The sequence below is a fragment of the Helianthus annuus genome, chromosome 8, assembly GCF_002127325.2.
Source record: "Helianthus annuus cultivar XRQ/B chromosome 8, HanXRQr2.0-SUNRISE, whole genome shotgun sequence".
NCBI lineage: Eukaryota > Viridiplantae > Streptophyta > Magnoliopsida > Asterales > Asteraceae > Helianthus > Helianthus annuus.
Window position 1 is genome coordinate 65,248,275 of NC_035440.2, and position 17,107 is coordinate 65,265,381.

Consider the following 17,107-nt stretch of genomic DNA (forward strand, 5'->3'; position numbering starts at 1 on the left):
TTTCGATGTATGATGTACTGTGAAACATGCGAAACTATATTGTGGTCATGATTAATGAAGGCTCAATGGCAACGTTCTCACTACATGCTTTATTTAATTATTTGTTTTATAATATAACATGGGATGTTATGTGGATATTTACTATACTTACTATGACCTGACCCATATGATCATCTTTTAGAAGATGCCTCCATGACGAAACGCACAACTGCCTACTACTAAGGCGGAACTCCAGGAGCTAATTGCCGCGGCTGTAGCACAGTATGCGGCCTCCCACGCAGAAACGAGCAGGAATACCTCAAACAACAACAACAACGACAACCCACCCAATGGTAATGTTAAGTCGCTTGAGACACATTACGTTACATTTGGATACTTCTTACACATCCACTAATACTGATTGTTAACAATATTGCCTGTACAGGCTGCACCTACAAATAATTCCTTGACTGTAAGCCCTTAAATTTCGACGGCACTGGAGGTGCTGTTGCATTCGTTAGATGGGCAGAAAAGACGGATTCAATCTTAAGAATGAGCAAGTGTGCCCGTGAGCAACAAGTTACATACATCTCAGGGCTGTTTCTTGATGGTGCCCTATCATGGTGGAATCTGCAAGTTCAAACATTGGGAGAGGCGGCGGCATATGCGTTAACATGGAATGAGCTGAAGGAGCTCATGAGGAAGAAATATTGTTTGCGGGCTGAGATACAAAAGCTAGAAACGGAATTCTGGAACCTAAAGATGGAAGGCCCAAAAATCGCCGAATATGTTCAGAGGTTTCATGATCTGTCCCATGTAGTGCCGTACATGGTCACGCCCGAATTTAAACGCGTGGAGCGTTTCATCTGGGGATTAGCACCCCAGATTATGAGCATGGTAACCACTTCAAAGCCTGCAATGATTACTGAAGCCATTGATCTCAGCGTTGCACTTACAGAAGAAGCCATCAGATTGAACAAGTTTTCAATTTCTGAACCGAAGAAGAAAGAAACTCATGTTGAATCCTTAGGGGAAAACAAGAGAAAGTTCTCGAACTTTAAGAAAAGTACCGGCAGTGCCAGCAAGAAGAGGGATACAAACCCGCCAGCTGAAGTAAAGACTGGCAGTGAACACAAAGGGAAAGGATACATGGGCACTCTGCCCAAGTGTTATTTATGCCAACATCATCATGCTGGCCGGTGCAGACTTAGCAAATGTGAATCCTGTGGAAGCATGGGTCACTCAAAAGACACTTATTGGGTTGGTACTGGCCGTGGTGGCCAAAGAGGATATGATAACAACAACCACGGAGGTAACGGGAATGGGAACCACAACGGCGGAAATGGTAATCGCGGTAACTTTGGGAATAAAGCAGGAAATGGTAACCGCAATCAAAACAACAACCAAGGTGGTAATGGAGATGGTAACGGTCGAGGACCAGGGTGCTTTAACTGCGGAGACATCGGGCACTTCAAGCGTGAATGCCCAAAACTCAATCAAGCTCGTGGAAGGGTATTCAACATTGGAGCAAGGGAAGCACGCCAGGACCCGAAAGTTGTCACTGGTACGTTCCCTATAGATCAACGCTTTGCTTCTGTTTTATTTGACACTGGTGCCCACTATAGTTTTGTATCGCTAGAATTTAAGAATATACTTGGGTTAACTGCTAGTAAGTTAGATATTCCATACTCAATTGAACTGGCTAATGGAAAGCTAGTTGAAACAAGTGAAGTTTTCAGAGGTTGTGTAATCGAACTAGGAGAACATGAGTTTACACTAGATCTACTGCCAGTCGAGTTGGGAAGCTTCGACGTGGTAGTAGGGATAGATTGGTTATCAAGCAACAAAGCCGAGATTGTTTGTCACAAGAAGACCATTCGCATCCCAATGGCGGGTGGAGAGACGATTGTGGTTCATGGAGAAAAGCGCGATACGCCATTGAGGATAATTAGCTGCCTAAAAGCTCGAAAGTGTTTGAAGAATGGGTGTGTTTCCTTTTTGGCACATATCGTTGATAAAGAAGTCGCTGAGCCCAAGATAGGAGACATTCCAGTCGTAAAGGAATATCCTGAAGTCTTTCCAGAAGACTTGCCAGGATTGCCTTCACAGAGACAAGTCGAGTTCCATATTGACTTAGTTCCAGGTGCCGCGCATGTGGCCAAGGCACCTTATAGACTTGAACCTTCGGAAATGCAGGAGTTGTCAACGCAACTCCAGGAACTATTAGACAAAGGATTCATCAGGCCAAGCTTCTCACCTTGGGGAGCTCCAGTCTTGTTTGTCAAGAAAAAGAATGGTAGTTTTCGCGTGTGTATCGACTATCGGGAGCTGAACAAGCTGACAATTAAGAACAGATATCCCCTGCCAAGGATCGACGACCAGTTCGATCAATTACAAGGTTCAAGTTTTTACTCAAAAATCGATCTTCGATCAGGATATCATCAGTTAAGGATACAAGAGGAAAGTATCCCAAAAACGGCCTTTAGGACTCGCTATGGGCATTACGAGTTCCTAGTTATGTCGTTTGGTCTGACAAACACGCCAGCTGTATTCATGGACTTGATGAACAGAGTTTGTAAGCCATACCTCGATAAGTTCGTAATTGCGTTCATTGACGACATCTTGATCTACTGAAAGACAAAAGAAGAACATGAGCATCATTTGAGGGCCATCTTAGAGCTGCTTAAGAAGGAGAAGTTATACGTAAAGTTCTCGAAATGCGAGTTCTGGTTACGCGAAGTTCAATTTCTTGGTCATGTGGTTAATAGAAATGGAATTCATGTGGATCCCACAAAGATCGAGGAGATCAAGAATTGGGAAACTCCTAAGACGCCAACCGAGATTCGACAATTCTTAGGTTTGGCTGGGTATTATCGCAGGTTCATTGAGGACTTCTCAAAAATCGCTCAACCTTTGACCTCCCTTACGCAGAAGGACAAGAAGTTTGAATGGGGAGACAAACAAGAAGAAGCATTTCAGTTGTTGAAGAACAAACTTTGCGACGCACCGATCTTATCACTGCCCGAAGGCACGGACGACTTCGTGGTATATTGTGACGCTTCGCGTCAAGGTTTAGGCTGCGTATTGATGCAGCGTCAGAAGGTTATAGCATATGCGTCACGCCAGTTAAAGGTCCACGAGAAAAATTACACCACGTATGACTTGGAATTGGGCGCGGTGGTGTTTGCTTTGAAATCTGGCGACATTACTTATACGGTACGCGGTGCACAATCTTCACTGATCACAAGAGCCTGCAACATATCTTCAATCAAAAGGAGCTTAACATGAGGCAAAGACGTTGGGTAGAATTGTTGAATGATTATGATTGTGAGATCAAGTATCACCCAGGGAAGGCGAATGTGGGCGCCGATGCGCTAAGTCGAAAGGAAAGGATCAAGCCCTTAAGGGTTAGGGTTTTAGAAATGATTGTCCAGACAGACCTCTCAGTGCGCATTCGCACCGCGCAGAGAGAAGCTCTTAAAGAAAGGAATATTGAGGATGAGTATCTCCGTGGGATGGAGAAGAAGTTGGTACCAAATGGGGAAGGAACGTTCTGCTTCATGAAACGAATTTGGGTTTCTTTGTTTGGTGGTTTGAGAAGTATTATTTTTGATGAGGCTCACAAGTCGCGATACTCGATTCATCCAGGAGCGGATAAGATGTACCAAGATCTTAAGGATTTCTATTGGTGGCCAAGAATGAAAGGCGATGTTGCGATATACGTTGGTAAATGTTTAACATGCGCCAAAGTGAAAGCCGAGTACCAGAAGCCGTCAGGTCTCTTACAACAACCCGAAATACCCCAATGGAAATGGGAACAGATTTCGATGGATTTTATAACGAAACTGCCAAGGACGCCCAAAGGTCACGATACAATTTGGGTAATAGTAGACCGTTTAACGAAATCTGCACACTTTTTACCAATCAGAGAGAAAGACAACACGAGCAAACTTGCCGAAATATATATAAGAGAAATTGTTGCACGTCATGGAGTGCCTCTCTCGATTATCTCTGATAGAGATGGAAGATTCGTGTCAAGGATTTGGCAGTCCTTTCAAGAAGCATTTGGTTCTCAGTTGAATCTGAGTACTGCATTTCACCCGCAAACAGACGGACAGAGTGAACGAACGACTCAAACATTAGAAGACATGTTGCGAGCTTGCGTAATGGATTTAGGTGGAAGTTGGGACACTCATCTACCATTGGTTGAATTTTCATACAATAACAATTATCATGCAAGCATTCAAGCTGCACCATTCGAAGCTCTCTATGGACGCAAGTGTCGATCACCGATTTGTTTACAAAGAAAATAGGAATTTCAAAATTTTTACTCCCCCTTTGATGCAACAGTTAAGGGGGAGACTGTAAGTGCAGTTCCTGCCGGGTAACTGTCGCTTATCAGTTCTGGTCAACCAAAGAAGAAGTCCAAGTTAAAGTCAACCATAACGAAGAATTCAAGACCACATGAAGACCATGCATTGATCAAGGGGGAGTTGTTAATGCACTTTGGGTGAAAAGTGCATGCCTTCCAATTGTTAGGGTCTTTATTGTACATGTCTTGAAAGTTAGTCCAAGGTTTATCCTTGGACAACTTGTCCAAGTTTTAGGAGAACTTTTGTCTGAGTTTTTTGTTTAGGGCAAAAGTCAGAGTTTTTGGTGTAGAATTGGTTTGTCCGAGGTTTAGTCCCTAGCCTATATATATGTGTGTATTGTGTAGATTAGGGCAACGCTGGTAGCTTGGTGCACCTCTCCAGAGAGACTATGTGTTAGTGAGAGAAAGCTAGGGTTTAGATCTTTGTGATCTAAATCCAGCTTGTAGATGATGTATACTCCTTTGGTTTGTGTAATCTGTGATGACTGATTCATCAATAAAGAGTTTCATCTTCTACACATTTCTATCTTGTTCATATTTTGTTCTTCATGTCTTGAATCAAGTGCAATGTTTGATGTTCGTCATCGATCCTGTGCTCTCACAGTGGTATCAGAGCATGGTTACCGATTCAGAATGGTCTAACCGCCTTCTGAATCACCATTGCTCTTGATTTGATGTTTGTTTCCGACAAACATCTTGAAGACTTGAAGATTTTGCAGAAAAGTTGAAGAAAATGAAGCTGTTCGTGGTTGTTTTGTTCTCTAAGTTGTTGCAGATGTGAGGTTTGATCCAAAAATTGCTCTGTCCGAGTTTTTCTTAGTGTTAAACCCGTCTGCGTTTAAAACTCTGTGTTTGTGTTTCCGGGGTTTTGGTGAACCAGTGTGAAGTCACACTGGGGAGAGTCCGGAGATTGGTTATTGAAACTTGTCTGAGTTTTACACTCTCTTCAACCTACTCCGAATTTTTGGATCCTCTAGTGTTCCGAGTTTTTTAATACTCCGAAATCTTGAATCCTCTCAAGTGTTCTGAGTTTATGTTTCAGCTAAATAAATTGTCTGAGTTTTGGTTTTAAGTGTTCTGATTTTGTGTTTCAGCTAAATTCTCTGAGTTTTGGTTTTAAGTGTTCTGAGGTTCCAATAGTCTGAGGTTTAACCTCTCTTCAAAAGTCTGAGGTTTATCTTTATTAATCAGGTGCTGGTCCGAATTTTGAAACAATACAAAACTCAGACATCAGTTCTGTGTGGTCCGAGTTTTAATAGAAACCTTTTGGTCCGAGTTTTTAATCATTCAAGTAGGTCCGAGTTTTCTAAGTGTAGTCCGACTTTTGTATAGTTCCGACTTTTGAGTTATAGTTGAAGGTCTGACTTTTGTATGGTCCGACTTTTCTATAGTTTCGACTTTTGTTTGTCCGACTTTTGAACCCCAACTCGGTCCGACTTTTATAACCTCTCGTGGTCCGACCTTTTTACCCAACTCTGTCCGATTTTTTTTTAAATCCTCTCACTTATACTTATCTCATTCCATACAAGACATCTCAACTCTCAAGACATATGTGTTGTATAGATTTGATGTGTCCGAGTTTTAGAAGGTTTACAACTGATCCAAGTTTTGACCACTATCTTGAGTCCGAGTTTCCATAACCCTTTGTGGGTCCGAGTTTTAAACAGTCAAACAGGTCCGAGTTTTAGTGGTTCAGTCATTTGAATTGTTCAACAGGCCCGAGTTTTAGTGTGTTCAACAGGTCCGAGTTTTCATTTGACTGTTTCCGAGTTTTGATCAGTTGAAGTCCGAACTTTAACATCTATTAGTCAAGTTATCATGTCCGACTTTAAAATCCGAGTTTAAGTCAGAATATTGGTCACAGTAAACAGTAGTCTGGTCTGATGTTCGAGTTCTATTCAAAGTCCCGAGTTTTCTCAACAACTGTGTAATGTTCACAACTGTTAAAGTCACTATTCTGAGTTTTTAACTGTTAAAATCATCAGTTTCGAGTTTGAAAATTTCTTCAGGGCTTCCTTTATTTCTTTGATTGTTCCGAGTTCCTTTGTACTCTAAATACTGCTTAGATGATATGATCCGAGGTTTCAAGAGCTTTCGGGTTTTACGAGTTCCGAATTTTCTAGAATTCCGGGTTACCTGGGGTACCGGATTTTTAACTAAGTTTAGAAGCTTGTGTAGTTCGGAAGTTTCGAGTTGTGCATGTTCCGAGTTTTTCTAGTTATTCCGGGTTACCTGGGGTACCGGATAACTAACTAAGAGTCAAAATTATGTGTAGTTTGGAAACTTGAAGTCGGTTTCGGATTATCAAAAAGTTTTATGGTACTTATGTTGTCCAGATCAAGTGAGGAGGTGAAGAGAATAAGACTTGCTTGGATTTTTGTATTGTTTACAAAGAAAAAGGGGGAGTAAAAATTTTGAAATTCCTATTTTCTTTGTAAACCAAAAGCTCGTGGTGCTACATCGAAACAAGTTCATGTTTACTATCTTTGAGATTAACTTAGTGTTAATCTTACCGGTGGCGAAGTGTTTAAAACATGAAGCAAGTTAGAGCTCGTGTACGATTGAGTTTTGTCAAGTTTGTTCGAGGTTCAATCAAGTGTTGACGTGATGAAGCAAATTGTTCGTTTGGCAAGTAGTTGAAGGTCGTGCCTTTATCGTATGCCAGTTAGAGTAGAAAAGATTAGTCTTCTTGGTACCTCTTCCAAGTTGGTGACTGATCGGATTCTCGAAATAGGGGTTCTTACATTAAGGGGGAGAACAGAGACGAAAGTCAACGGGTAATTGGTGGATTTTGTGAAGATACGAGATTGGATCTTGAAGATTCGAGATGAAATGATTTCAGACACTCGGTTGAAGACTCTGATCAAGATGGTGGATGTACTTTTACAAAGTTCAGTTTGTTATTAACTTATCGAACTGAGCTTCATGTCTTTGTGAAGTTTGAAGTGTTCAATGTTGGGCATTGGAAATCCAATGTTTCTTTCTGCTACCGGTTAGGTTTGAAGATTAATGTATCGAGCGATATTCCTACATGTGGTTGTAGGTCGGTTCGCGTTAACTTGATTCGGGAGTAGTTTGAGGGGGAGGATCTACAGTGTTTGATGTTGGATTCTTCGGGTTTCTCAAAGCGGCCTTAAGTGATCGTCAGCAAGTCTTTAATTAGAAGGGTTGAAGATCGCTGTGCTCTACCTAAAAGATCAAGTCTCAACTTAAGTTGAAAGCATGCATGATATCATCAGTCAAGGGGGAGTCTGTAAGTGCAGTATCCAGTGATTGAAGATTATCGATGCAACACAGAACTGATGCAACAGTTAAGGGGGGGACTGTAAGTGCAGTTCCTGCCAGGTAACTGTCGCTTATCAGTTCTGGTCAACCAAAGCAGAAGTCCAAGTTAAAGTCAACCATAACGAAGAATTCAAGACCACATGAAGACCATGCATTGATCAAGGGGGAGTTGTTAATGCACTTTGGGTGAAAAGTGCATGCCTTCCAATTGTTAGGGTCTTTATTGTACATGTCTTGAAAGTTAGTCCAAGGTTTATCCTTGGACAACTTGTCCAAGTTTTAGGAGAACTTTTGTCTGAGTTTTATGTTTAGGGCAAAAGTCAGAGTTTTTGGTGTAGAATTGGTTTGTCCGAGGTTTAGTCCCTAGCCTATATATATGTGTGTATTGTGTAGATTAGGGAAACGCTGGTAGCTTGGTGCACCTCTCCAGAGAGACTGTGTGTTAGTGAGAGAAAGCTAGGGTTTAGATCTTTGTGATCTAAATCCAGCTTGTAGATGATGTATACTCCTTTGGTTTGTATAATCTGTGATGACTGATTCATCACTAAAGAGTTTCATCTTCTACACATTTCTATTTTGTTCATATTTTGTTCTTCATGTCTTGAATCAAGTGCAATGTTTGATGTTCGTCATCGATCCTGTGCTCTCACAAAAACTAACATATATTAGTCTTGATACCCTAGGTTGTTATAAAATTGAAAGTTAGTACCCTAGAATGTGATTTTAAACTATTAATACCTGATCTTGTTACTTCCTATAAACCACATGGACTAACGGTGTAACTAACTCTTTTATTTAAGTTTAAATCAATTTTACAAAATCTATTTATTATATCTCTTAATTAACCTAAAACTATTTACTTTTTGAGTAAACTGCCATTTTGGTCCCTGTGGTTTGGGCACTTTTGCCATTTTAGTCCAAATCTCAAACTTTTTAAATCTGGGTCCCTGTGGTTTCACTTTTATTGTCATTTTAGTCCAAAATTCAAAAACCCCCTTTTTTGACATTTGCAACCTGCCTATTTTATCTTTTAGTTCAGGTGCATTTTTGTCCATCTGATTTTAATATAACATATTAATAATTAATAAACTAAATTAAATACATTTAATTCTTTTATACCCTTATTTAACATCATCTTCCCCATTTAACCCTAACCCCCAAAATGCAGATCATCTTCCCTAACGAATCCTAGCCACTTGACCGTGAATAACCACCACCACCACTACTGCCTTCGGTTTCCAACATCACCACAACTTCCATCATCATTCTCGATCACCATCTTCAACAACAGCAAGCCACCATCATCTTCAGCGATATCAATAATCATCATCTTCAATCATCAGAGAATACAAGAAAAAAAGAAGAAAGGGGAAACCCATTCTTACCGGAATTTTGTCGAAACGAAAGTACCGCCGCTGACCACCCTCCTTGTTCACCGTCCCTTGGGCCACAACCACCACCGAAACGCCGCAGACGGTGGCGCTGCTGCCGCTGTCATCACCATCTTCCCCGATTTCTCTCTTTTCCCGATTTCTGTTTCTCTTCACCACTTTCTTTCTCTCTTTCGAGTCCAGGTGGGTGTGGAGTGCACAAAGAGAAGAGGGGGTGTGTCACACCTCGATATTTCCACGTATTGCCGGTGGGCCCGGTGGGGAGTATCGTGACGTAGTTGATATCATCATAGTCAAGTAATCACAGTTTAATGCATAGCGGAAGTCTTAAAGTAATAATAATACAAACTGATTCGAAAGTATAATAAAATATTATACAACGGATTGTAGATGGATCCACAGGCGGATCTAAAACAGAAAGAAATATTGTTCAACAGATTTTAAGTATCAAAAGCTTGCAAGACTCTTTATTTAATACTCAGGAGTTCCAGCCCATTTCGCTTAGTACCTGCACTTATCCTTTTTGGAAAATACGTCAGTTTATACTGGTAAATACAATTAACTGACTCTTTTTGAAAATGTTTAAGGAAATTGATTGAAATGCACAAGGCAAAAATGTTCTTTTATAACTTGGGACAATTATTAAAAATAATCTTGTATTCAGATTTATATTTTTGTCGTACGTTCAGGATCCGGGATAGAAGCCGGAATAAGATTAATAGACACACCACATAATATAAACCCACGGCGAGTTATACTCAACAGGCGGGTATATCTTTTTATATACGCGCTGGCAGGTGTATGCCTACACCCCGTGCTTAAGTCGTGGCCATTTCAATGAATGAGCCGACGATATCCAGGACATGGTCATTAACCCCCCAAAGGTTTAGATTAAACAAAACAGATTAAACGGGTTATCTCAATGATTTAACCATTATTCGATTAAAGATTCAATAACCGACCAAACGGTATTATTAAATACCGTATCCCAAGCCCGTATAAGAGAAAATAAGTTAAAAGTATTTACCTGAGCTAAAATATAATTTCAATCCCAGCCGTATAACAAATTGGCAAGTACAAGTAGCTTTTACCGGGCTCCTAATCTGGAACGAAGGTTTTAATAACCTATTAGATTCCTAACGGGTCTTATTTAAGTTATAAATTAGACCGGTTAGTTTTAAAGAAAGGTATACGGTTCAAAATGTAAGATTAAGCGAAGACCGGATTAGAATGTGATTTAGACCCAACAAGTATGAGGACTTGTATAAAATGGGTAAACTAAATACATTCTGGATTTTGAAGTAAAAATTATAAGGTTTGACCGGTTTCGGTTAATTTATGCAAACTAGTTACATAAACCGTACCGAGTGCGAAAATGCATAACAGGTAACCAAATGAGTCATGAACAAGTTCCACAAGTTAATATGCTTTAAAGATGTTTTGATATCAGTAGGATATCTTCCATTATGGCCAAAACGAATTTAAAAACAACTTAAGCCCCGTAGGGGTATTTTGGTCATTTTAAAGTTTATAAAAGAGGTTAAATAGTAATATGAGTTTCTGGTCTATAATAATTAGTAAAGATATTTATTTTAACAAGTTATATCAGTAAGATATCATACATATGTGAAATTTATCTTTTATGGCCAAACTATGCACCGTAGGGGCATTTTCGTCATTTCACATATGCTTTAAGGGTTAAATTAAGAAATCTGAGTTCAAAACTTATACCTACTATTAAGGTATAAAAATTTAGTTATAACATCAGTAGGTAACAAGTCTTAGGTGCTAAATATGGTTTTAAACCATACTATGCGGCTAAATCGCATAAAAGTTGGTATTTGACGATATTCGGGTTGTTTTAAGGGAATCTGAGATTTTGATCAGCCTCTACTGTTTAAAATAATTTATTTAATGTATAAAATCAGTAGAAAAAGGTTTGACATGTAAAGGATGTGTAAAACTCATTTTATTAGCAAAAATGACATTATCGTTAATTACCGAGTCTATGCAAGAACTCTATGTTATGATCAGTTTAAAATTTAACAAAAATTTCCAAAAATCCCTAAATATTATATCTTAACAGTAGATGGCAATTTTGGTGCCAAAATTTGAGTTTAAATATGATTTATGCCAAAATACCATTTAATTAACAAAAAGGCTTTCATTTTATGATATCGAACATAACTCTTATTTCAGACCATAAACTGAGGTCAACTTTTTAGGACATACTTAAATATCAGTAATAAAGGTTTTTGTCCTCTCACATTTTCAAAAATCTCGTTTTATTGATAAAAGGGCATAATGGTCCATTTTAAGCATTTAACGGAAACATGCATATGAATCAGATTTCTATGGAACCATATAGTATAATCTCAGATTGTTATACTAACATGTAATGTGGTCCCAAAGGAACCCTAAGGCATAACTACACTAAGCTAAATCGGGTCAGAACTGAAAATCAAAGCAAAAGTCTACTTTTGCGACTTTCGGTTGTGAACCGAGCCTAAACTCAGAATTGGAACATGCCTAAACATGTTCTTATATTATTTACCAAGTTATTTAAGTGTTCAAACATGTTCCATAACCTCTGCATTATCAGTTATGAATTAATTTGTAAAAACTGACTCTGTTGACTTTTTATTAATAAGTTTGACCCGACAATTGACTGAGATAATGTGATAATTAGAAGGTGCCCTTTTAAGGGTTTATTACCTACATAATTACCAACACATAGCCACTTTCAATTCGAATAATGGCTGGACCATTTGTGATTAAATACAAAGTCAAAGCTTAATTACGATAACTTTGACTTTCGGTCATTAAGCTAATAAAACTTAAACTTAGGAAGCTAAGAACACTTACTAGAGTACTTAGCACGAATATTGAACTAGAGAAAGCTTCCTTTAGCTCCAGGAGGCTTCAGAGAGTGAGTTAGAGAGTAAACTTCAAATGTGCAAATGAATTCAAGAACTACAAGGCCCTTATATAGGAAATTTGAGTCTCCAAGATCAATCCATATGTCCCTATGTTGTTATCAGATGTTCCCAGGTGTCCCTATTGTATGAAAAACCATTTGCTCAGTCCTTGGTATCGAAATCAGCCATGCAATGGCAGTGTAAGAGCTGCAACATGCAGCGGTCCAAAGTTTCTGTCGCTGGCACTTTTACGCAGCCCGCGACAATGGGCTGTTCCGGTTAAAAGTTTGCAAACTTTGCAATTTCAGTCCTTGGTCCATTTTAAGTTTATACAACTTCCATTTATTGCACTTATGACCCCCATAGTTAACTATTAAGGGCCTTGGGTCATATATTAACTCCGTTAAGCTCCCGGTTAGTTGTAAGATCATCCGAAAAGTCTTGTTTTCATCGAAACTCCACGAGATTACTATCCAATATTCTTGAGAGCAAAATATACAAATACTACAATGCTCTTGGGATTGTTAAAAGGTCACTCAAAGGTAACTTTTAACATGTTGACACTTTTAACCCCTATGCTTTGTAAATTTCTCATTTTAAGCATAAACGACTTTCTATGTCCGACAAATTATTCATTAAAGAATACGAGCGTCGTGTGAGGTCAATCCGAGGCACAAGATTGGCATGTTGACACTTTGGATCCTTTTACTTACATATTTGCATTGTTTGACAATTTTAATCCCTCGGAATCAATTCATCACGCGTTTAAAGTTTATAACACGTATCGATACTATATTGGACATGATTTTGCGAGGTGTTACAGAGTGTTTCGGGTTTCGGCCTGCCGGAAACAACCAATACTTCAACAAATCCAACGGAATATTCCACCACACCCCCACCCTTCGGAATAATCTTGTTCGATTCCGTGGAGATAGGCGGTGGTTTGATCGGAAGTGGAGTGGTCTAGCAGCTCCCAATCGTCGTCGTGTAGGTTGATGATATTATCCATGGAAGATAGTGGTGCCGGTGGTGAGAAGGGGAGAGGAGGTTGTGGTGGTGTTGTTCATGGGGCGGTGGTGTTTGAGAGAGAGGTCAGAAAGAGAGAGAAGAGAGAGAAAGGTGGTCTTTAGAGAGAGAGAGAGAGGAAGTGCAGAGAGGGTGTTTGGGATTTTGTTATAAATGAGAAAAGAGAGAGAGGGTAGATTTTTTTATTTAATGACCAAAATGTCCCTGAGGAAAAGGACAAAAACCAGGTTTTTTTTTAATCTGATCTGATTTGAGTTTTGGACTAAAATGGCAACAAAAACGAAACCACAGGGACCCAGATTTAAAAAGTTTGAGATTTGGACTAAAATGGCAAAAGTGCCCAAACCACAGGGACCAAAATGGCAGTTTACTCTATTTTTTTTTTTCATCTTTTTATGAAATTTCATATTTAACATAAAATCTACTAATCTGCTTTTAATAATAAATATTTATGGTTGATTTTGGAACTTTGTATTCTATTCTAGGATAAAACTAATCTGCTTTTAATAATATTTATGGTTGATTTTTGAACTTTGTATTCTATAGTTAAATATTTATATAATTGTATTATAAGTATTTATTATGTGTAATGTAATATTATGTGTTATGAATATTGAATATTTAAATAATCATATTATGCTTGTTTAGTTTATGTAAAATTATAGCAGAAATAATTACATATTAATACTGTCAGATTTTAATATGTAATACAATATTTTGGATTTCTGATAACGTAACTAGATAGTTATTTTAAGCAGCTAAAATCGATTTCTAGTAATTTAAGGAATACTTTTTTGAGTCACTATTGTAAAACACCAACTTTATTTCATAATTTATACGACAGAATCTTTTCAACAGTTTAATTTGTTGCATTGAAGTTTTTAAAAGCTGTTTAGCAAGAACGTGCATTTTATTTTATAAATGAACAAAAAAATACTGGTGTAACAAGTAGATTTTATGTTAAATAAGAAATTTAATAAAAAGATGCAAATAAAAAAATAATAAGATTTTATGTTAATTAAGAGATATAATAAAAAGATGAAAATAAAAAATAAAAAGATTTTGTAAAATTGATTTAAACTTAAATAAAATTAGGTGTTAGTGCCCAAATGTGTTATAAAATTAAAAAAAATGGAAAGGTATTTTAGTCATTATATTGATAAAATTAACTAATTTTAATGTTAATATCCAAAGATGTTACAAAATTAAAAACATAAAATCTAAACCTGTTAAAAAAAAAGTTAGTACAAAAGGTGAAACTAGCTATAAAACGTATAACTCAAAGAAATGGATGTGAATGCTCTAACTCAGTTGTGTTAACAGGAGAGTCGAGAGCGGGTGTTCTCAAATCTTGGATGTTCTACGATTCTTTTTCTGCATATCATTGAACGACTTCAATCCACACAAGCATGAAACTGACAAAGTAGAGTTCTATTGAAATCTCTTAAATATTACAGTACAATCAAAGTCTCTATTGAGCTAATCAAGAAACACAAGGTTTTAACATTCTGTTAACAAACGTAAATGTCATACCATAACACATACAAAGAAGATCGACATTGTAAGCATGTTAATTTTCCTGCACATTTTCATTAACTTTCAGGCCGCGACTTCTTTATTTTCTGAAGCAAGCCGATAACTGTTGGTAATAATTCTTGTCCACTAGAGATGAGCGAATGAGATGGGATGGTAACTGTTGCAAACACAAATCAAGTTATATTTAGCTACAACATAAAAGACAAATATTCTTCTCCACGTGAAAGAGGTCAATATTTTTTTATAAAAATATATAAATGGTATAGATAATGATCTTCATCAAATGTTGATTATAACTTATAAGCAGTGTTAATTTAATTTTTTGAGTAAAACTTGTAGATTTGCTTGACTAAAAGTATAAGAAAATTACTTATGGAAATGTCGTGTGCAAAGAAAATACAATACAAGTGTGTGAAATGTTATTTGGTGTAGCATAAACTCACATTTGCTTTTCCAGTTATCGGTTACAGGAGTTCGCAAACGGCTTGTTAGTCGGAATATATTGAAACTATCATGATTGTCTGAGGTCTCGGCATTGGCATTGGCGTGCATGCTGAATATATTGAAGTCTTCACCTGGATCATGGGAGGCGGTGTGCGTGCTGAATGGATTAAAGTGGTCATCGAGATCATCGGAATTGGTGTCCGTGGTGTCGAATCTATTAAAATATCCATGAAGATCACCGTCGACTAGGGAAGACGATGGGTTTGTGCCTGTTTGCATTGCCAATGCATCTTCAAGCTGGGCCACAACAGTGGACATCAAAGGTCGTTTGCTAGGATCAATTTGCAAAGATTTACTTATGATTTTTGCAAAACTATTTCTACAATTTGGAGCAATTTCATGCACAATACTTTGATCAATGATTTGATTAAGTGATCCATTACTTATCTGTTGTTGAATCCATTTGGCCAGATGGGTGACATCCGGATCAGGGATGACCCTACCACTTGTGACATGTGTCCCGGTCAATAGTTCCAATAGTACGACAACAAAAGCATATACATCTGTTTGTGTTGAGCATTTGTTGGATTTGCGGTAATGGGGATCTATGTATCCCCGAGTACCCTGAACAAAAGTTGTTAGCGCTTCACGCTGGTTCGCAGGAATAATGGTTGATAATCCCAAATCGGATATTTTGGCATTCATGTTCTCATCTAATAAAATGTTGGAACACTTTACATCAAGATGAATGACCATATCCGAGTGTCCCGTGTGAAGATACTGTAACGCACGTGCAGCCTGAATACATATGTTAAGGCGTTGCTCCCATCTCAAACCGGAGTTGGGAAATTTGAATAGTTGAGCAGCAAGGTTGCCACGCGACATATATTCATACACCAGGATCATCTCTTCATTCTCCTTGCAATAGCCCATCAGGGTCACAAGGTGAGAGTGACGGCACATGGAAAGCATCTTGATTTCTGTGTGGAACTGTTGAACACCTTGTTTTGATCCCGGTTTCAAACGTTTAACTGCCACAACAGTCATATTCCATCCCGAATAAAGCATACCCTTGTATACTTTTCCGAAACCTCCTTTTCCGATGAGGTTTGACTCATCGAAATTATCGGTAGCCCTTTGTATCATATCCAAGGGATATTCTTGGCAAGGCCTTTCGGAAACTAGGGACATTTTGAATGCTAGCTAGCTCAAGTGGTTTAAGTGTAATTAAATGTTTGAATGAGAATGTGGATTGGTGGTGTTGGAAGTTCCAAATGAAGTATGTATATATGGTGATCACTCAATGGGGGTTGGGGGGAGTGGGCCCAGTTAACCATATATTATCCAATCGTGACACATAATATCAAACCACTCTTGTTTTCAATTTAGAGGTGTCCAACAAAATGAGGTGTTGTGCGAATCATGTTTTTTCGGGTTGTTCAAGAAACTTTGTTGCTAAGGTGCAAGAGAAAAAACAATAGAGAATGGTTTGTAGGTATCGACAGCTTCATAGTAGACTATGGGTATAAACTATTTTTTATGCCGTTAATACCGCTGATATATCGGTTATATCAGTTATATCGGTCATATAGGTCGCTTAGTAAAATATCGGTGTCAAATATCAGTCAAAATATTGAACCCGATATTATCGGTGATATTGACCGATATAACCGATATATCACCGATATATCACTAAATTATTGGTGTTAAATTGCTATATATATAAATTCTGTATTATATTAAAGTTACCAATATCTCATTGAGATAACCTATATTTTAAATATCAGTCATTGACTACTTTTGAATCATACACATTAATATTAGAATTTTATTAACTTTCCTCATCCGTTATTTCCTTTTATAATTTAATAAATGCACTTGTGAATTACTTTATTTATTTAATAAATGTAAAAAAAAAAATCAAAAGTTAGTTCACATAAATAACTAGATTGTTTTCATAGGGTGGTTGTGCCGGTGATGCTATAGTTGTTTATAGTTGACGGCACGTTATGTGATAAAAATAATTATACGAAAACTTGTGTTCGACAATCTGATATAACTCAATATAACCTATATAAACATTATGCTTACAATGTATGATGGTAATATTAACGTGTGGTGCCCGCACGTGACAATACGCATTTTTAATTTGTTAC

The 17,107-nt window shown here is 37.8% G+C and overlaps 2 protein-coding genes across 2 annotated transcripts; one reads left to right on the forward strand and one right to left on the reverse strand.

The window, feature by feature from the left end:
• Positions 1-873: 873 nt before the first annotated feature.
• On the forward strand, positions 874-14,860 carry LOC110906929 (nacrein-like protein C1). Its single transcript, XM_022151985.1, has 2 exons — positions 874-1,402; positions 14,847-14,860. Exons 1-2 carry the CDS (start codon positions 874-876, stop codon positions 14,858-14,860), a joined length of 543 nt encoding a protein of 180 aa, XP_022007677.1.
• A 13-nt stretch (positions 14,861-14,873) lies between these two features.
• LOC110906930 (receptor-like protein kinase HERK 1) lies at positions 14,874-16,142 on the reverse strand. The gene has a single exon (XM_022151986.1). It carries the CDS (start codon positions 16,140-16,142, stop codon positions 14,874-14,876), a length of 1,269 nt encoding a protein of 422 aa, XP_022007678.1.
• Between the last annotated feature and the right edge of the window lie 965 nt (positions 16,143-17,107).

Coding starts and splice junctions, on each gene's coding strand:
- LOC110906929 (XM_022151985.1), top strand. CDS start 874: ATGGTAACCACTTCAAAGCCTGCAATGATTACTGAAGCCATTGATCTC.
- LOC110906930 (XM_022151986.1), bottom strand. CDS start 16,142: ATGTCCCTAGTTTCCGAAAGGCCTTGCCAAGAATATCCCTTGGATATG.